Below are 23,136 nucleotides of genomic sequence, written 5' to 3'. Positions count from 1 at the left end.
TGGAGATGTGGAGTTAGTAATACATCTCTCTACTCATCATCATCGTCTTGAAGTTGTCGTCTATGCTATTCTGATAACTACCATGTGATGGGGGAGCATAGAAATAGAACCTGTCATAGATATGAATTCTGTCATTCAATTTCTATGTGGGGAAACATGTCTGATGTCTTCCACTGACCTGGTTCAGTAGCTCTTAGTGCCACCTGATATCCATAGAGAAACTGCAGCATCATATCTGAGGAATACACACACACACACACACACACACACACAAGACAGACACATCTGCTCGCATGCTGTCTTGCTGCGGTCTATCTGTGCCACAGTAGCTCTCAGAAGAAGAAAGCACAAGAGGCCTGAATCATTTATCAGACACAGCAGTGGAGTGAAAAAAACGCTGCTTCATTAAGAAGAGTGACTTAACACACAACGTTCACAACGCTCCACTTTAACCTCTACTGAACAGAGACCTCCATGTTATTTTACTCCTGTTCTCACCCATGTAGCTAAGCCAACCATCTTAGCCAGTGGAATAACCTGCCATGTAATAGGGCATAAGAAGATTACAGTAGCCATATAGCTTAGAATCACCAATGTCGACAGCATTCAAATCAACTCAACGTGTCGGCGGCCCGACTTTCCCTTCTGACATTTATCTAAAACATCCATTTCTGTACAGTCAAACTCTGTACAGCCAAAGACCCTGCAGACACTTTCTGAAGCTCCCCATTTCCTCTCCTCCTTCCCCCTCTCTCTTTCTCCCTCCCCCAGCAGTAGATGTTTTTGAAGGTATTTTTAGTTACCTGTTGGCAGACTGTTAGTCTGGCTAAGACCTAACTCTCAAAGTCCTCCTTCGGATGTTAGAGCTTGGAGTGGCTCTTTGATGTTGTCAGCACTATGTGTTTATAATGAAGGAGGTCTGTGATTTTACTGGTTGGTTCTCCTCCATGTCTTTCTGACTTATGGACAACCACACAGGCCCCGAGCTCCGCCCCCTTCCATTACTACTGTTGGATTTTCATATCCATACATTTGAGAGAACCAATCAAACACATCACTCAAATTCTGCGACAAAATTGCATTAACAAACGGCCTCTAGACCAGTGTGTCACAGCTCTCTCCATGCTGTGATTCACATGGATCGCGTCAGCCAGGCTAGTGTCAGCCAGGCTAGTGTCAGCCAGGCTAGCAGACTATTACCATTAGATGCAATGTACTACGGAGCTACCCTGGGCTAAAAACAGAACGTTACAACCAATGTTCTGAGGAGGGCATGTTCTGGTTAAGAAGAGGGTTTGCCCTCTACCATAACAGAACATGGGATAGAACAGGGGCTCCCCTTGCAGCATTGGGGAACATCCAGCATGCGCCACATCTATTTCTATGGGTACAAGCACTGTTCATGACACAAACTGTTCACACTCCTCTTGGTGGTGGAGAGAATTTTGCAAGTTTAAAGCTAATTTTCTTGCAATTCTATACATTTTGCCATGTCCAATGTGTATTCTTGTGATATTTCAGTGACTAAAAAATGACAACAATATCTACGGGCTAAAAACCTAGATAAAAAAACAGCTGATATGGCGGACTTGATCTGGACATTTCTGACATTTATAAATAGCTCTCGAAGTAATGACATGACTTGCATGACAAGAGGAAGTGATGATGCACTACCCAATTTAGAAATTGCAACTTGTGCATTCTACTAATCTACTAGCCTAGTTCATGTGTTTGCCCCACAACAAACGTTAGCCTAGTTCATGTGTTTGCCCCACAACAAACGTTAGCCTAGTTCATGTGTTTGCCCCACAACAAACGTTAGCCTAGTTCATGTGTTTGCCCCACAACAAACGTTAGCCTAGTTCATGTGTTTGCCCCACAACAAACGTTAGCCTAGTTCATGTGTTTGCCCCACAAACGTTAGCCTAGTTAATGTGTTTACCACAAAACAAACGTTAGCCTAGTTCATGTGTTTACCCCACAACAACCCCACAACAAACGTTAGCCTAGTTCATGTGTTTGCCCCACAACAAACGTTAGCCTAGTTCATGTGTTTGCCCCACAACAAACGTTAGCCTAGTTCATGTGTTTGCCCCACAACAAACGTTAGCCTAGTTCATGTGTTTGCCCCACAACAAACGTTAGCCTAGTTCATGTGTTTGCCCCACAACAAACGTTAGCCTAGTTCATGTGTTTGCCCCACAACAAACGTTAGCCTAGTTCATGTGGGTAGCTGTGGATCAGCAGTAGTCTATGACGTGCGAGTCAATCATGCCATGTCTAACATTCAGTATGGGGCCTCTCATCCTACCATGGGAATATAAGCCTGGCATTTGGAGAGCATCTGTTCTCCTCCACACTAACTGATGCTTCTGACTCATAGCTCTCTTACTCTGTCCCTCTATCCCTCTCTCCATTTCCTTCTTCCTCTTTCACTAAGGGCACAGTCAGCGGATGGCGTAACACACACACACTTTCCTCTAGAAATACTCTAAATAACCCTCTAGAAATACTCGAAATAACCCAACCAATTTGGAGAAAAGCATCCTAGGCGTGAGTCATCCTAATTGCTTCCCAAATCAAAGACGTAATACGGTCATGTTTCCCAGTGAGCCGGAGACTATTCCTCATTGCACCTTATTAAACTTCTAGAGAAATGTCTCATTTCAACTTATAAAGCTTCTCTAGGAAGAGATCAGGATGGATTCGTGTCCAGTGAAGGGATGGAGGGAGACTTGGTTGCTTTAACCTTCATGCCCCGTGCTTCCCTCTCCTCTCTCACCAATATTAAATGGACTGCATTGCAGTTGCCCTTGTACAGTGCGTGCGAGAGAGATTGTGTAAGAGAGTGAACAGTGTGTGTGTGTGTGTATACACAACTGTTTAAGTGTGTGTACTAAATCCCTCAGTGAAACCAGCAGCCTTTTATGGCCAGCTGTTCCCCACAGAGCCCTGGCCCATAAAGCCTGAGTGAAGAAGGGATAACGCACAGCGTGCAGGAGGGAGATGGAACATAAAATATACACCGCAAAGCATCTGCTACATAATCACACAGGCAAGGCAGGGTCTGATGGGTAATTAGCCATTAGCATTAGCTCTGGTCAATGTCGGGTCAGTTGACATTCCTGGGACATCCAGTACAATAACGTTCTGGATCATTGCATCTGTTAGAACTGATTTCAGATCAGGTCACTGGAACTTAACCACTATGAGCCAAAGCCACAAAAGGTGACCCTGGATCAGATGTAAACCTTCAAAGGAACAACATACACTTTTGACCTTTTAGAGCTGGATGCTTTGTCATGTAACCAGAACGACCACATATAAAAACATATACCAAATCAAATGACATCTTATTGGTCACATACACATGGTTAGTAGGTGGTAATGCGAGTGTAGCGAAATGCTTCTAGTTCCGACAGTGCAGTAATAACTAACAAGTAATCTAACAATTCCACAACAACTACCTAATACACACAAATTTAAAGGGGTGAATGAGAATATTTACATATAAATATACCAGGCTGTGATAGCACCAGGCTGTGATAGCAGTTGCGGTACCAGGCTGTGATACAGCCCGACAGGATGTTCTCGATTGTGCATCTAAAAGTTTGTGCATCTAAAAGTTAAGGGTTTTGGGTGACGAGACAAATTTCTTCAGCCTCCGAGGTTGAAGAGGCGCTGTTGCGTCTTCTTCACCACGCTGTCTGTGGGGGTGGAACATTTCAGTTTGTCTGATGTGTACGCCGAGGAACTTTAAAACTTTCCATCTTCTCCACTGCTGTCCCTTTGATGTGGATAGGGGGGTGCTCTCTCTGCTGTTTCCTGAAGTCCACGATCATCTCCTTTGTTTTGTTGACGTTGAGTGAGAGGTTGTTTTCCTGACACCACACTCCGAGTGCCCTCACCTCCTCCCTGTAGGCCGTCTCGTCGTTATTGGTAATCAAGCCCACTGCTGTTGTGTCGTCTGCAAACTTGATGAATGAGTTGGAGGCGTGAGTGGCCACGCAGTCGTGGGTGAACAGGGAGTACAGGAGGGGGACTGAGCACGCACCCTTGTGGGGTCCCAGTGTTGAGGGTCAGCCAAGTGGAGACCCCACCCATAAGCCCCTCCCCCTCCTTAGGCCTGTTCATCCACCCATCTTCCCCACTGATCTCCTCTGTCAGGGGACAGGCATAACATTTGCTCTCAGATGAATAGAGGGAGCCCTGCTGTCACTGCATGGGAGACTGAGTGCAGCATGCACAGTGTGTGTGTGTGTGTGTAAAGGCAGATAGCAGGAGAGAGCTCCTCCTATACCTCCTGGGGTTTATACACTTATACACTCATATTGGCCAGCAGCATACCACCCTGCATCCCACTGCTGGCTTGCTTCTGAAGCTAAGCAGGGTTGGTCCCTGGATGGGAGAACAGATGCTGCTGGAAGTGGTGTTGGAGGGCCAGTAGGAGGCACTCTTTCCTCAGGTCTACGAAATATCCCAATGCCCTAGGGCAGTGATTGGGGACATTGCCCTGTGTAGGGTGCCATCTTTTGGATGGGATATTAAACTTGTGTCCTGCCTCTTTGTGGTCACTAAAGATCCCCGGTGTCCTGGCTACATTCCCAATCTGTCCCTCATACCCTCATGGCCATAAAATCATCCACAGTTTTCAATTAGCTCATTCATCCCCCTCCTCTCCCCTGTAACTATTCTCCAGGTCGTTGCTGTAAATGAGAATGTGTTCTCAGTCAACTTACCTGGTAAAATAACAGTAATAAATTAAATATAGGCCCACTGCTGTAAAGACCAACGATGTATGACTACATCTGTATGTCTATGGTGACACATACACACAGTCTGGGTGCTCCGACGTCAAAACTAAAGGGAGAGATAAGGTTTCCCACTGTGACAGTGACAGACAGCTCCCTCCTTCAGGTGACTTGACCACAACTACATCTCTATTGTACCCAGACATGACTTGGCTACTTCTACCACAAGGATATTTGTACATCTCACTGTTTCTCAAAGCAGTAGTACATATACTCTGACAGGTTGAAACGACCTTATGATACATTAGAAACCATTAACTTGCATCATTCATTGGTAACACATTGCATGTGGCGTAACAGTTATGGGACACAATGTTCAAAGTGTATTGAACATGAACTGAATGTTGAGATCGAAGCAGCTGACATTCAATGACCTGCTGCTGTGCATTTTGCAGTATTCATTGACTGTATGATTCAGTCATTGTCTTTGCTTGTCTCTTAACAAGTGACTGCACATACAATACAACTGAATGACTGTCAGCTGATGACTAATGTCATGGGGTGTGTGTGTAGTGTACTAAACCAGTGTGAGAGGACAGAGGCCTTGTTTAGACTTGACAGTTCATGCCGTTTTAGTGTTCTGATCATAGAGTTCTGATCATGGAGTTCCGAACGTGTCAGGCATCTACATGAAACATCAGTGTGTCTGGATTCCCTTTTCCAGCACTATATTCAAATGCCAGTATTCACTCTACAAAACGGTGGAATAGGCTAAATATGATAACACAACAACTGATGGCAGTAGCTAACTACCGTAACTAACTAGCCAGCTAACCTCTAACTAACCTGCAAGCTAGCAAACAACGCTACAGGGGTTGCAAACAGGTTAGCAGAACTACCAAAAAAATAGTTTTTCTAAATATTAGCTAGCTGGCTAGCATTTATAAGGCCAGCAAACATGTTCCTCACATGCTAGAAACGCATTTCCTCCAATGTTATAATGAAAAGGTGCCTCTCGGTCCCAAAACACAAGTTCTCTGGAGACGTGTGGAAGAAGTGCTGATGATGTTGCCCACTGTATGCGGTTTTGGTAGCCTGACTGCATCCACACTGAGGAGGAATACACACACAATGCAGCCCTGACCAGCTCCTGAAGTGGTCAGACAGATCTGAACACAATCAGACCACAAAGCCACTTTTGTGTGTCTAGGCCCGTCTTTTCAATGCGATCTTCGCATTCTGATAGCAGAAGTAACATGCAAGTGTCAAGTGTAGACATGGCCAGAGTGACAGGGTGACTCAGCCCTGTTCTAGGTCCTCCTGCTGCGTGTGGCCCAGAGCGCATGTCACCCTGCCCTCCAACACAACACCCCCGCGAACTCTCCAGGGAGGTTAAACCCAGCTTGAAGATAAAATGTAAGCCCTTCAGTTAGAGACACTCAGGGCTGGTGCAGAACTCGTCTTTGGACATCAGTTTGGCAGGACTGAACAGCGGTGAGCCGGGCGTTTTAAGGGGACAGGCCAATGGGGCGCACAGACACTTCCCAACGGTGTCTTAAATCCGTCCAAAGTGATTAAAACAGCAATAGCTATAGTCTATTTTTAAACCAGTAAAAACACTAAACAGAGATTGGGATGGCCCTAAACCATATTGCAGTGTGTAGATGCGTCCACCGGGATGCATTACAATTATAGTTAAATGACGGATCATTTCACACATTGTACGGTGTTCTGCATCGTCAGCAAGTTGGAGAAAGCACCCCGGGAGGAATTAGATTCAGTAGGCCTAACTCTAGACAGTTTGTCAGGACAGTTAGAGTCCGGTCGTGAGATGCCCGGTTTTAGAGGGCGGCGAGGTCAACCTGCGCAACCGCGTTGGGAGGATTTCAACCAGGACGCATTTAACGGTTACATAAAGGCGATTTAATAACGCACTGGTCTACTAGCCCTTATGGTAAAAACCACCACATAATAACATTATTCGTTGTTCCAAGCTGGAGTTTTTCTCCGGTACAGGCGGAACGTCATGTGAAGTGGAGAAGGTGTACCCATCATCACATTTTCAGAACATCTGTCCTGTACGGACGGTCTGTGATGTAGACTGTCAGTGCTATCCGGTATCCTTGGGACGTCCCTAGACTAAAGCCTAATCTTAACCATTTAAAACATGTCATTTTCCAATCCGCTAGGGACATCCCAAGGATCCCGAATAGCACGGACCGTAGAGCAAAGGGATTATCGTGAAAACAAGCCCCATTTTGTTCTTTTGACCTGAAATCACTCTCTGCATATAATGTCAAAGGTTAATTTATCACTCTCTCTGCACGTTTCAGAGGGATAAGAATGATGCGGCCCGTGGCGCATTGCTGCGTCGCGCCAGTCCTTTTGATGTCATTCATTTAGGGGATTCGAGCGCCATTGAAGGGATACATGCAGTGCAGTTGGGATAGGAAGATCAATTTCCTCACAATATACCGTATTAGCCATGATGCAACCGCGAATATGCTACAAACTGTCTACCACGGAAAAACGCTACGCATAACTAATGAGGCACATACCGTTATGTTATCCTTTCAACACCAAACTCACACAGCATTAACCAGCAATCACGAAAGCCCTTGACATTCTCAATGCATCTACACGATTAGGCTACTATATCCAAAAGGCACGACAATGTCCTATATTATTTGAATTAACAATGCGGCTTACCTGAGTAGCTTTGTGGAACTGTTTCTTAAACCCAGCTACAGACATGGCTCCTGCTGCTGCTATACACGACGATTCTAGATGGATTACGAGCTGATGTGGGATTGTTTTGCAGGAATCTCGGCTCCTAATTGCGTGGGATGATATTGCTTCCGAGGAAAACCCCTCTGTATTGCTCTTAACTATTGGGAATCTCCTTTGAGCGGGGGCCGTGATCAGTGATCAGCATAGTCTACCAAATGTCAAAGCCACATGTACGACACGCCAGTGACGTCAGCGCTCCGCAACCAGGCTCTTTTTTTTTTTAAAGCAGCAGCGTAGGCTACAGAGTTGGCCAGTCTATCTACCACTGCACGACACGGCATGTTTAAACGGGCATACGCTGTAATCACGCCATTTTAGAGGAGAGTGTGGCGAATAAGGGGATATAAGCGCTAAATCGGGACGTGACATGGCAGACAAGTATGAAAAAACAAATTGTCACGAAGGGAATTACATCACTTGAAGCTAGAATCAAGAATCGGTCTTTCATTCCTATTTTAATAGTCTACGAAATCCAAATAGAACAATGTGCATTACCACCTTGTCAAGACATTGATATACACCACAGATTAAAAAGGCATATGGGGAGGCAGGGTAGAGCGTTGGACCGAAAGGTTGCAAGTTCAAATCCCCGAGTTTACAAGGTACAAATCTGTCGTTCTGCCCCTGAATAGGCAATTAACCTACTGTTCCTAGGCCGTCATTGAAAATAAGAATTTGTGCCTAGTTTAAATAAAGGTTTAAAAAAGGAGCCTACCAGACATGGTATCCGCGGTAGCTATGAGTTGGGAGTTTCAGCACCACGTACGTAGCCGGTTCTAGCACCATGGACAGCAACCAGCATAGGCGCTCTAGCAGGAACGATTGGGCACACAGAGCTAAAGGTCCTTTCCTAGTTAACACATTAAATAGATTCGATACTTATGACTACAATCCAACTGAATTCGTAAAGGTCCAGATTAAGAACAACAATGAATACACATAAAACATACATGAGCTCAAAAGTTGAGCCTATTCAATCTAAACTTAATTCCAATAATTATACGACTAAAACATAAAATGTGTTCACACATATTGAATAGCCTAACACACCTAGCCTACACACCATCCGCCCATCACAATATTCTTGGCCTGCTTACTATCAAAAAGTAGCCTAGCTATGGTCCTTAAATGAACACTGAGCTGAAGAAGCTTCACATTTTTGCAGCTCAGCCCTTCGGCGCCAGAGGGCAGGCCGATAGTTTCATTTTGGCAAACAGTTTGAGATGCATCCAATATGGACACTATTACAGCCCTGGAAGAGGGCCCAAGCTAAATGTCGATATCGAGCTATAAAATTACACACGGTGTGGCTGGAGGCCCTGTGATAGGTAACTTCTGAAATATATATTGGTGGAAATTAAAGACTTGGCTTATATGCCTGCCCTGGAAATGAGTAGCCTTCATTATTGTGTAACTATATAACGTCAGTTCAATTTACTCATTACTTTCTTCCCCCTGTTCATTGACTATCCCTAATACAGAACTCAAGTAGATCTATGGTTGTTGGTGAACAGCCTCAATGTGCAACAATAACATTGTATTACTGATTAATTGCTCATTTTTGCAAGCTGAAGCCATATTATGCATTTTCTGGGTCGGTGGTGGGAGGTCTAGGCCTAGGATATGATCGCAGTGTGTGTGTGTGTGTGTGAGAGAGTCATATTGAGTGTGATAAACACTATTACTCACACATATGGTTAACACTAATAAACAACATGGGGTATGATTCATGGTGATACGTGTGAATAATGCAGAAGCAGGTAATTAGTGCATTATGGTGATATGGCATGGAGGCGGCGGTGTGACTCAAATCAATTTAATTCGTCCAGCAAATGTGAACACAACATTCGACTCGCTTGTAGGTTTAGGCCCAAACCGGCATACAAAGTAGTTTGTCGATGCCAGTGCAGGCAGGCCAGTCTTTCCTATGGGAAATAGGGCCATCATGTGGACAACAACCCAAAGTGCATCTATTAAAAAAACATGACTGTCTGGCACTATGTATTTCTTTCAGAACTACTGTATTACACTGTATTGCCGCCACCTTGTGGTCAAATGGTATACGCGGCACGTAAGGCCCAAACGCTAAAATACATGTCTGCCTGAATGATAAAGTACATTGTCTTGGCGACACCTTGTGGTCAAATGGTAGACCTAGGCGCACAGCGAATGAACAATGGACAGAAGAAGCATCTACGCTCAAATTAACATGCCACAGGGGCAGTGGCGATTTTAGCATGTAAATCTTGTTGTGGCAAACTCAACATATATTTTTTTTAGACGTATGCCAGCAAAGCCACTATACAATACAACACTAAACAATGCATTAATGGTGACAAACGGTGCCCACAAACTGTAAAGGCCAACATAAATCTGTCCCAACAGCAGAGCTTTCTTTTCAACACAATGGAGTGAATACTTACCATGCTACACCTGGCTATCAGCAGAGCCATGTCTGGCCTCGAAACAGTTTATTCAGCCTCATTTACTGGCTTAAAAATAAATAAATACACATCTGATATGGCTGACTTGCTTAAACAAATGTGGTTTCTACTGACAATTGAGATGTACAAACTGTGGCATAAGGGAACAATGAGCGGATAAGAGGCAATCCGTAACTTTGATTAAGACATTAAGGAGCTAAGACGGACGTAGTCAATATAACTATTTGTTCAGCACTTTTGAAGTGTACAGTGCCAGAATTCAGAACATGGGCCGTTCTTACAGTATTGTCCCTATACACCAAGTCAGAACCGTATGATAAATAAAGGGGGAATATAAGGAGACAATGAAAGCTCCTACAATATTCGATGATGACATTTCTCTAAAACAGGCTATAGGCTACATGTGCACCACCAAGTCAGAACAGCAGGCTAAGTTATGAGGGGGAAAGGGACCAAACTACTAGGTTGAGGCACATGGGCTACTAACAGCTTACTACACATCATACACTAAGTATTACTTTCTTAGCCTCAGTATACATATTTCCCTGACATATTCCATAATTTATTCAGCAGCATACAATACATATTTGGACTCGTTGTGCTGTGCTCACTTGAACGGGAAGGTGGCGCGGCGGTCCTTCTTGTGGCAAAATTTGGAAGTCTGGCATTCTATGGATTTATGGTGCTTTCAAGACTACTGGGAACTCAGAAAAAAACAAGATCGAATCATGACGTCAATGATCTTCAGGTATGCCTCCCGGGTGGAGCAGTGGTTAAGGGCGCTGTACTGTAAAGCCAGCTGATCTTTTCGCGCCCAGGCTATGCCTCCGACGCACTGTGTTTAGGGAGGGCTTGGTCAGTAGGGATGTCCTTGTCTCATCGCGCACCAGCGACTCCTGTGGCGGGCTGGGCGCAGTGCGCGCTAACCAAGGTTGCCAGGTGCACGGTGTTTCCTCCGACACATTGGTGCGGCTGGCTTCCGGGTTGGATGCGCACTGTGTTAAGAAGCAGTGCAGCTCGGCTGGGTTGTGTATCGGAGGACGCATGACTTTCAACCTTCGTCTCTCCCGAGCCCGTACAGGAGTTGTAGCCATGAGACAAGATAGTAGCTACTACAACAATGGGACACCACGAAATTGGGGAGAAAAAGGGGTTAAAATTCAACAAACAAAAATTTTTTTTTTTTTTAAATAATGCATCTTCAGGTCAGAACTCTAGAAAGAGGCTGAGTTCCCAACTTGAAATTCTGAGATGGATGACTGTTCAAAACTTATTTTCCCAGTCGGAGTTCCCAGTTGTCTTGAACTCACTGAGATTTCCCAGTTCCGAGTTTCCAGTTGTTTTGAACAGGGCAGAAGTCATGCTGGATTGACAGCATGGCCAATGTATTCAACCTTTAATGGTCCATGGTGTTGAGTGTTTATCCTTTTAAGCTTGGAAAAGAGACCCTGAAACCCAGACCACACACCCTCTCCACCCAATAGCAGGGAGGGGAAGCTAAATAGTGATTACTTTGCAGTGCTTGCAGTTAGCCACTGATTCCTTACAAATCACTCATTGTTGAATTTGCGATTTACAACTTGTTTACAACTGTTTATGTCCAATGGCCGAGGAGCACCGATACGCTTTATCTACAATTTTTCTTCAAATGACAAGGGTTGAAAATAATTTGCCAGTAGACTGTTGACATGATTCATGATGATGACTGTTAGCTAAGACTTTGAAAGTAAGGTGTTGACATGATCAGTCCAAAGAAAGCTACTGTAGATATAACGTGATTTGACATCATTTTATCTCTGGCCAATGACCTTGAGCCTTCTTGGATGGGCGCTTCTAATGTAAATATATGGCAGCACCTAAGGGGGCTTTAACTTTCTAGCTCTCCCTGTAGACTGAGGTAGTGGTGACGTAGCATTCCCATGAGTGACAGAACACTTAGCCAATTACGGCGCAATCAGAGAAGATTACCAACACCTACACTCTGTATTTTTTGTGGCTGCCCCACCGCTGCAGAAAGCACTGAGCTAGGCTGAAACAACTGCATTTTGGAGCTGCCTTACTCAAGAAAGCAAAAAAGAGACCATGTTTGTATGCAGGTTTATTAACTCAAAATTATATATTTAAAATAGTTTGAAAACTGATATGTGACACGTATTAATGCCAAAATAACATGCAAAACAGAAGAAAAAAAATATAGTAATATATATATATATTTTTTTTAGCTAAACGTGTGGGGCTCAAAACAGGTGGGGCTCTGCCCTGAACGACGGGTCACCACTGGTCTGAAGTATAAACTCAGATCCAGTCACCTCTGCCCTGAACGACGGGTCACCACTGGTCTGGAGTATAAACTCAGATCCAGTCACCTCTGCCCTGAACGACGGGTCACCACTACACTGGAGTATAAACTCAGATCCAGTCACCTCTGCCCTGAACGATGGGTCACCACTACACTGGAGTATAAACTCAGATCCAGTCACCTCTGCCCTGAACGACGGGTCACCACTACACTGGAGTATAAACTCAGATCCAGTCACCTCTGCCCTGAACGACGGGTCACCACTACACTGGAGTATAAACTCAGATCCAGTCACCTCTGCCCTGAACGACGGGTCACCATTACACTGGAGTATAAACCCAGATCCAGTCACCTCTGCCCTGAACGATGGGTCACCACTACACTGGAGTATAAACTCAGATCCAGTCACCTCTGCCCTGAACGACGGGTCACCATTACACTGGAGTATAAACCCAGATCCAGTCACCTCTGCCCTGAACGATGGGTCACCACTACACTGGAGTATAAACTCAGATCCAGTCACCTCTGCCCTGAACGACAGGTCACCATTACACTGAAGTATAAACTCAGATCCAGTCACCTCTGCCCTGAACGATGGGTCACCACTGGTCTGGAGTATAAACTCAGATCCAGTCACCTCTGCCCTGAACGACGGGTCACCATTACACTGAAGTATAAACTCAGATCCAGTCACCTCTGCCCTGAACGATGGGTCACCACTGGTCTGGAGTATAAACTCAGATCCAGTAACCTCTGCCCTGAACGACGGGTCACCATTACACTGGAGTATAAACTCAGATCCAGTCACCTCTGCCCTGAACGACGGGTCACCATTACACTGGAGTATAAACTCAGATCCAGTCACCTCTGCCCTGAACGACAGGTCACCACTACACTGGAGTATGAACTCAGATCCAGTCACCTCTGCCCTGAACGATGGGTCACCACTACACTGGAGTATAAACTCAGATCCAGTCACCTCTGCCCTGAACGACAGGTTACCACTACACTGGAGTATAAACTCAGATCCAGTCACCTCTGCCCTGAACGACAGGTTACCACTACACTGGAGTATGAACTCAGATCCAGTCACCTCTGCCCTGAACGACAGGTTACCACTACACTGGAGTATGAACTCAGATCCAGTCACCTCTGCCCTGAACGACAGGTCACCACTACACTGGAGTATGAACTCAGATCCAGTCACCTCTGCCCTGAACGACAGGTTACCACTACACTGGAGTATAAACTCAGATCCAGTCACCTCTGCCCTGAACGACAGGTTACCACTACACTGGAGTATGAACTCAGATCCAGTCACCTCTGCCCTGAACGATGGGTCACCACTACACTGGAGTATAAACTCAGATCCAGTCACCTCTGCCCTGAACGACAGGTTACCACTACACTGGAGTATAAACTCAGATCCAGTCACCTCTGCCCTGAATGACGGGTTACCACTACACTGGAGTATAAACCCAGATCCAGTCACCTCTGCCCTGAACGATGGGTCACCACTACACTGGAGTATAAACTCAGATCCAGTCACCTCTGCCCTGAACGACAGGTTACCACTACACTGGAGTATGAACTCAGATCCAGTCACCTCTGCCCTGAACGATGGGTCACCACTACACTGGAGTATAAACTCAGATCCAGTCACCTCTGCCCTGAACGACGGGTCACCATTACACTGGAGTATAAACTCAGATCCAGTGACCTCTGCCCTGAACGATGGGTCACCACTACACTGGAGTATAAACTCAGATCCAGTCACCTTTGCCCTGAACGACGGGTCACCACTACACTGGAGTATAAACTCAGATCCAGTGACCTCTGCCCTGAACGATGGGTCACCACTACACTGGAGTATAAACTCAGATCCAGTCACCTCTGCCCTGAACGACGGGTCACCACTACACTGGAGTATAAACTCAGATCCAGTCACCTCTGCCCTGAACGATGGGTCACCACTACACTGGAGTATAAACTCAGATCCAGTCACCTCTGCCCTGAACGACAGGTCACCATTACACTGGAGTTTAAACTCAGATCCAGTCACCTTTGCCCTGAACGACGGGTCACCACTACACTGGAGTATAAACTCAGATCCAGTCACCTCTGCCCTGAACGACGGGTCACCACTACACTGGAGTATAAACTCAGATCCAGTCACCTCTGCCCTGAACGACGGGTCACCATTACACTGGAGTATAAACTCAGATCCAGTCACCTCTGCCCTGAACGATGGGTCACCACTACACTGGAGTATAAACTCAGATCCAGTCACCTCTGCCCTGAACGACAGGTCACCATTACACTGGAGTTTAAACTCAGATCCAGTCACCTTTGCCCTGAACGATGGGTCACCACTACACTGGAGTATAAACTCAGATCCAGTCACCTCTGCCCTGAACGACGGGTCACCACTACACTGGAGTATAAACTCAGATCCAGTCACCTCTGCCCTGAACGACAGGTCACCACTACACTGGAGTATGAACTCAGATCCAGTCACCTCTGCCCTGAACGATGGGTCACCACTACACTGGAGTATAAACTCAGATCCAGTCACCTCTGCCCTGAACGACAGGTTACCACTACACTGGAGTATGAACTCAGATCCAGTCACCTCTGCCCTGAACGACAGGTTACCACTACACTGGAGTATGAACTCAGATCCAGTCACCTCTGCCCTGAACGACAGGTTACCACTACACTGGAGTATAAACTCAGATCCAGTCACCTCTGCCCTGAACGACAGGTTACCACTACACTGGAGTATAAACTCAGATCCAGTCACCTCTGCCCTGAACGACAGGTCACCACTACACTGGAGTTTAAACTCAGATCCAGTCACCTTGCCCTGAACGATGGGTCACCACTACACTGGAGTATAAACTCAGATCCAGTCACCTCTGCCCTGAACGACGGGTCACCACTACACTGGAGTATAAACTCAGATCCAGTCACCTCTGCCCTGAACGACAGGTCACCACTACACTGGAGTATGAACTCAGATCCAGTCACCTCTGCCCTGAACGATGGGTCACCACTACACTGGAGTATGAACTCAGATCCAGTCACCTCTGCCCTGAACGACAGGTTACCACTACACTGGAGTATAAACTCAGATCCAGTCACCTCTGCCCTGAACGACAGGTCACCACTACACTGGAGTATGAACTCAGATCCAGTCACCTCTGCCCTGAACGACAGGTCACCACTACACTGGAGTATAAACTCAGATCCAGTCACCTCTGCCCTGAACGATGGGTCACCACCACTGGAGTATAAACTCAGATCCAGTCACCTCTGCCCTGAACGACGGGTCACCAACACTGGAGTATAAACTCAGATCCAGTCACCTCTGCCCTGAACGACGGGTCACCATTACACTGGAGTATAAACTCAGATCCAGTCACCTCTGCCCTGAACGACGGGTCACCACTACACTGGAGTATAAACTCAGATCCAGTCACCTCTGCCCTGAACGACAGGTCACCACTACACTGGAGTATAAACTCAGATCCAGTCACCTCTGCCCTGAACGATGGGTCACCACTGCCCTGAACGACAGGTCATACACTGGAGTATAAACTCAGATCCAGTCACCTCTGCCCTGAACGACAGGTCACCACTACACTGGAGTATAAACTCAGATCCAGTCACCTCTGCCCTGAACGACAGGTCACCACTACACTGGAGTATGAACTCAGATCCAGTCACCTCTGCCCTGAACGACAGGTTACCACTACACTGGAGTATGAACTCAGATCCAGTCACCTCTGCCCTGAACGACAGGTCACCACTACACTGGAGTATAAACTCAGATCCAGTCACCTCTGCCCTGAACGATGGGTCACCACACCTCTGGTCTGGAGTATAAACTCAGATCCAGTCACCTCTTCCCTGAACGACGGGTCACCACTACACTGGAGTATAAACTCAGATCCAGTCACCTCTGCCCTGAACGACGGGTCACCACTACACTGGAGTATAAACTCAGATCCAGTCACCTCTGCCCTGAACGACGGGTCACCACTACACTGGAGTATAAACTCAGATCCAGTCACCTCTGCCCTGAACGATGGGTCACCACGACACTGGAGTATAAACTCAGATCCAGTCACCCCTGCCCTGAACGACAGGTTACCACTACACTGGAGTATGAACTCAGATCCAGTCACCTCTGCCCTGAACGACGGGTCACCACTACACTGGAGTATAAACTCAGATCCAGTCACCTCTGCCCTGAACGACAGGTTACCACTACACTGGAGTATGAACTCAGATCCAGTCACCTCTGCCCTGAACGACAGGTCACCACTACACTGGAGTATAACTCAGATCCAGTCACCTCTGCCCTGAACGACAGGTTACCACTACACTGGAGTATAAACCAGATCCAGTCACCTCTGCCCTGAACGACAGGTTACCACTACACTGGAGTATAAACTCAGATCCAGTCACCTCTGCCCTGAACGATGGGTCACCACTACACTGGAGTATAAACTCAGATCCAGTCACCTCTGCCCTGAACGACAGGTTACCACTACACTGGAGTATAAACTCAGATCCAGTCACCTCTGCCCTGAATGACGGGTTACCACTACACTGGAGTATAAACCCAGATCCAGTCACCTCTGCCCTGAACGATGGGTCACCACTACACTGGAGTATAAACTCAGATCCAGTCACCTCTGCCCTGAACGACAGGTTACCACTACACTGGAGTATGAACTCAGATCCAGTCACCTCTGCCCTGAACGATGGGTCACCACTACACTGGAGTATAAACTCAGATCCAGTCACCTCTGCCCTGAACGACGGGTCACCATTACACTGGAGTATAAACTCAGATCCAGTGACCTCTGCCCTGAACGATGGGTCACCACTACACTGGAGTATAAACTCAGATCCAGTCACCTTTGCCCTGAACGACGGGTCACCACTACACTGGAGTATAAACTCAGATCCAGTGACCTCTGCCCTGAACGATGGGTCACCACTACACTGGAGTATAAACTCAGATCCAGTCACCTCTGCCCTGAACGACGGGTCACCACTACACTGGAGTATAAACTCAGATCCAGTCACCTCTGCCCTGAACGATGGGTCACCACTACACTGGAGTATAAACTCAGATCCAGTCACCTCTGCCCTGAACGACAGGTCACCATTACACTGGAGTTTAAACTCAGATCCAGTCACCTCTGCCCTGAACGACGGGTCACCACTACACTGGAGTATAAACTCAGATCCAGTCACCTCTGCCCTGAACGACGGGTCACCACTACACTGGAGTATAAACTCAGATCCAGTCACCTCTGCCCTGAACGACGGGTCACCACTACACTGGAGTATAAACTCAGATCCAGTCACCTCTGCCCTGAACGATGGGTCACCACTACACTGGAGTATAAACTCAGATCCAGTCACCTCTGCCCTGAACGACGGGTCACCACTTACACTGGAGTAAACTCAGATCCAGTCACCTTTGCCCTGAACGATGGGTCACCACTACACTGGAGTATAAACTCAGATCCAGTCACCTCTGCCCTGAACGACGGGTCACCACTGCACTGGAGTATAAACTCAGATCCAGTCACCTCTGCCCTGAACGACAGGTCACCACTACACTGGAGTATGAACTCAGATCCAGTCACCTCTGCCCTGAACGATGGGTCACCACTACACTGGAGTATGAACTCAGATCCAGTCACCTCTGCCCTGAACGACCAGGTTACCACTACACTGGAGTATGAACTCAGATCCAGTCACCTCTGCCCTGAACGACAGGTCACCACTACACTGGAGTATGAACTCAGATCCAGTCACCTCTGCCCTGAACGACAGGTTACCACTACACTGGAGTATAAACTCAGATCCAGTCACCTCTGCCCTGAACGACAGGTCCACTACACTGGAGTATAAACTCAGATCCAGTCACCTCTGCCCTGAACGACAGGTCACCATTACACTGGAGTTTAAACTCAGATCCAGTCACCTTTGCCCTGAACGATGGGTCACCACTGGAGTATAAACTCAGATCCAGTCACCTCTGCCCTGAACGACGGGTCACCACTACACTGGAGTATAAACTCAGATCCAGTCACCTCTGCCCTGAACGACAGGTCACCACTACACTGGAGTATGAACTCAGATCCAGTCACCTCTGCCCTGAACGATGGGTCACCACTACACTGGAGTATGAACTCAGATCCAGTCACCTCTGCCCTGAACACAGGTTACCACTACACTGGAGTATGAACTCAGATCCAGTCACCTCTGCCCTGAACGACAGGTCACCACTACACTGGAGTATGAACTCAGATCCAGTCACCTCTGCCCTGAACGACAGGTTACCACTACACTGGAGTATAAACTCAGATCCAGTCACCTCTGCCCTGAACGACAGGTTACCACTACACTGGAGTATGAACTCAGATCCAGTCACCTCTGCCCTGAACGATGGGTCACCACTACACTGGAGTATAAACTCAGATCCAGTCACCTCTGCCCTGAACGACAGGTTACCACTACACTGGAGTATAAACTCAGATCCAGTCACCTCTGCCCTGAATGACGGGTTACCACTACACTGGAGTATAAACCCAGATCCAGTCACCTCTGCCCTGAACGATGGGTCACCACTACACTGGAGTATAAACTCAGATCCAGTCACCTCTGCCCTGAACGACAGGTTACCACTACACTGGAGTATGAACTCAGATCCAGTCACCTCTGCCCTGAACGATGGGTCACCACTACACTGGAGTATAAACTCAGATCCAGTCACCTCTGCCCTGAACGACGGGTCACCACTACACTGGAGTATAAACTCAGATCCAGTCACCTCTGCCCTGAACGATGGGTCACCACTACACTGGAGTATAAACTCAGATCCAGTCACCTCTGCCCTGAACGACGGGTCACCACTACACTGGAGTATAAACTCAGATCCAGTCACCTCTGCCCTGAACGATGGGTCACCACTACACTGGAGTATAAACTCAGATCCAGTCACCTCTGCCCTGAACGATGGGTCACCACTACACTGGAGTATAAACTCAGATCCAGTCACCTCTGCCCTGAACGACAGGTCACCATTACACTGGAGTTTAAACTCAGATCCAGTCACCTTTGCCCTGAACGACGGGTCACCACTACACTGGAGTATAAACTCAGATCCAGTCACCTCTGCCCTGAACGACGGGTCACCACTACACTGGAGTATAAACTCAGATCCAGTCACCTCTGCCCTGAACGACGGGTCACCATTACACTGGAGTATAAACTCAGATCCAGTCACCTCTGCCCTGAACGACAGGTCACCATTACACTGGAGTTTAAACTCAGATCCAGTCACCTTTGCCCTGAACGATGGGTCACCACTACACTGGAGTATAAACTCAGATCCAGTCACCTCTGCCCTGAACGACGGGTCACCACTACACTGGAGTATAAACTCAGATCCAGTCACCTCTGCCCTGAACGACGGGTCACCACTACACTGGAGTATAAACTCAGATCCAGTCACCTCTGCCCTGAACGACGGGTCACCACTACACTGGAGTATAAACTCAGATCCAGTCACCTCTGACCTGAATGACGGGTCACCACTACACTGGAGTTTAAACTCAGATCCAGTCACCTCTGCCCTGAACGACGGGTCACCACTACACTGAAGTATAAACTCAGATCCAGTCACCTCTGCCCTGAACGATGGGTCACCACGGCACTGGAGTATAAACTCAGATCCAGTCACCTCTGCCCTGAAAGATGGGTCACCACTACACTGGAGTATAAACTCAGATCCAGTCACCTCTGCCCTGAACGACGGGTCACCACTACACTGGAGTATAAACTCAGATCCAGTGACCTCTGCCCTGAACGATGGGTCACCACGGCACTGGAGTATAAACTCAGATCCAGTCACCTCTGCCCTGAACGATGGGTCACCACTACACTGGAGTATAAACTCAGATCCAGTGACCTCTGCCCTGAACGATGGGTCACCACGGCACTGGAGTATAAACTCAGATCCAGTCACCTCTGCCCTGAACGACGGGTCACCACTGGTCTGGAGTATAAACTCAGATCCAGTCACCTCTGCCCTGAACGATGGGTCACCACTACACTGGAGTATAAACTCAGATCCAGTCACCTCTGCCCTGAACGACAGGTTACCACTACACTGGAGTATGAACTCAGATCCAGTCACCTCTGCCCTGAATGACGGGTCACCACTACACTGGAGTATAAACTCAGATCCAGTGACCTCTGCCCTGAATGATGGGTCACCACTACACTGGAGTATAAACTCAGATCCAGTCACCTCTGCCCTGAATGACAGGTCACCATTACACTGGAGTTTAAACTCAGATCCAGTCACCTTTGCCCTGAACGACGGGTCACCACTACACTGAAGTATAAACTCAGATCCAGTGACCTCTGCCCTGAAAGATGGGTCACCACTACACTGGAGTATAAACTCAGATCCAGTCACCTCTGCCCTGAACGATGGGTCACCACGGCACTGGAGTATAAATTCAGATCCAGTCAAAGTAGTTACTAATGCTTCAATAGAAAAGCATACTATACTACATCACTACAATACAGATGAAAATGACATCACAGAACTAAACAACAGCTCAAAGAGAGACAGTATCAGTTATATATCAACCTCATCTGTCAGCCACCTGAATGCAGTTGTCCTGAATGAGTAGTACTGGTCAGTGGCTTCAGCTCTGATAAAGTGCTGTATCCCACGGCTGAGTGAGCAGTGTGTGTGTGTGTCTCCCAGACCTCCAGTGGAGGTCTCTTTCCGTTTGTCATCTCGAGCCCATAAATCTTACCTGCACCATGGAGACAGATGGAGAGGCCAGGCCAAAGTGAAAAGGTACTTTCTTCTCTCCACACAACTGACCAATTGCAGTGGCTATAACTCTATCATCTAAGAGAGGAAAAGGTGGAAATAAACGACAGAGACAAAAATCTCCTTTAATAACAAGAGGGACCAGCTGTGGGTGTTTAGTCTGTATGGAGCTGTGATCAGCAGTCACACTCACCTTATCGGAAGAAACTGGCTTAAAACAACCAACACACCACTTGGAGAGGTTATACCACTCTAAGAGGTTTTAATCATTGCACACCTTAATGTTCCACCCCTCTCAAACATGCTGATGTACCTTGGTCAAGACAAGAGGGTGTGGTTTATCATGAGCATACACATCTTACCCCTCCCCCCTCTATCCCACTCAAACATGCTAATGTACCTTGGTCAAGACAAGAGGGTGTGGTTTATCATGAGCATACACATCTTACCCCTCCCCCCTCTATCCCACTCAAACATGCTAATGTACCTTGAGGTTAATTATTAGGCCTACACACCTTACACCCCTTCTCCCTTCTCCTCACCCCCCACCCCACTCAAACATGCTAATGTACCTGTGCTCGTCTAATTGGTCCCACAGATGCTCGGTTGCTCCACCTGTGTTCACGGGAAGCCTCCAGTCAGTCCTGCGGTCGGCCCCGCCATTGTGTGTGCGCACACCCTAATGTTATGCAAACAAACAATCCTTTGTTGTTTTGGCTCCTCGTGCTCTTTGCCCACCACTGAGCGAAACAGGGTGAGCGAGAGAACGAAAGAAAGATGGAGAGAGAGATGGGGGCCTGAATTCATTACCATAATTACCTGAGGTGTGTGTGTGTGAGTGTGTGTGGGCACCGTTACCCCCTGTAACAATAACTTCAGCCATTCGCTAATGAGGGGAAAGTTAGTGAAGGTGGAGGGATGCTTTGAGGTGCTTCAGCCCCAGACCAAAGTGTCCGCTGCACAGAGACAGGAGAAAACAAAGGAAAAATATCTATCTATATGTATGCTTCTATTTGTGCTGAAAATGTGTTGTTTGCATATCCCAACTCCCCCTGAGACACCTACAGGGCCCCCGGAGCAATTGGGGTTAAGTGCCATGCTCAAGCGCACAGCGACAGGTTTCACCAGGATTCGAACCAGCGACCTTAGGCTTAGTCAGACAGAAATACAGTACAGTGCCCCTTGACTTTTTCCACGTTACAGCCTTACTCTAAAATCGATTAAATATTTTTTTCCCCCAGTTATCAATCTACACACATTACCCCATAATGACAAAGCAAAAACATTTTACATTTTTTTGTGAAAAATTTATAGTAAAATAAACAGAAATATCACATTTACAAGTATTCAGATGCTTTACTCAGTACTTTGTTGAAGCACCTTTAGCAGCGATTTGTCGTGGTAATTTCCCGTATTACTAAATGAGGAGAGTTTACAAACCACACACCAGTCAGAGTTATACTTAAACCTCATCTGTAATTATATGAGCTTCACCATAGCCCTTTGACTCTCAGATCAATTCAGTGTCTATAAATGAATTTTCTGAGAGTGCTTACAAAAGAATACTAGTATCTTTTATAGCCAAGATACGTCCCTCTCAACTCACATGATGAACCACAGATCTCAGGAACTTTACAAAGGGCCTTTTACTTGAGAGTGGAGTATCCCATAGCCAGATAGCATTCACTATAAATTATAATTCAGTTTAGTCTCCAAGACGAGGTTCTAATCTCATTCTTGGTCTTTCATAGTACCAAAACATTACCTCACCCAATGGCATATATCAATTGTCAACTCTAGATACTCCCATCCCAAATACACCCCCTCTTCTCCCCACTCCTGGACAAGCTCACCGAGGAGAGTGACTTGTGCACAGACATTGTGGAGCCAAGAGATAATTGGTTCCCCCTTAATCATCCCTTCACATGGTTTAACAGATACATTCACATATGAAGACAAGCCTGACCTCCC

At 46.9% G+C, this 23,136-nt stretch overlaps 1 protein-coding gene across 10 annotated transcripts in view; it reads right to left on the bottom strand.

The window, feature by feature from the left end:
- Positions 1-7,742, bottom strand: part of sh3gl2a (SH3 domain containing GRB2 like 2a, endophilin A1) — a 76,964-nt gene extending 69,222 nt beyond the window's left edge. For 6 of the 10 annotated variants that reach the window (XM_052511365.1, XM_052511366.1, XM_052511364.1 and 3 more), the window contains exon 1: positions 7,461-7,739. In XM_052511365.1, coding sequence (XP_052367325.1) covers positions 7,461-7,505 — 45 coding nt within the window. In that variant the 5' untranslated portion in view covers positions 7,506-7,739. Of the gene's footprint in view, positions 1-7,460 lie in introns of all 10 variants that reach the window. The other 4 variants (XM_052511371.1, XM_052511373.1, XM_052511367.1 and 1 more) reach the window with 3 other exon arrangements.
- Positions 7,743-23,136: the final 15,394 nt, after the last annotated feature.

Source organism: Oncorhynchus keta, unplaced genomic scaffold (genome assembly GCF_023373465.1).
Source record: "Oncorhynchus keta strain PuntledgeMale-10-30-2019 unplaced genomic scaffold, Oket_V2 Un_contig_6766_pilon_pilon, whole genome shotgun sequence".
NCBI classification, from domain to species: Eukaryota; Metazoa; Chordata; class Actinopteri; order Salmoniformes; family Salmonidae; genus Oncorhynchus; species Oncorhynchus keta.
Note: the sequence above shows the minus strand (reverse complement) of the source record. Positions and strands in the feature narration are given on the sequence as shown.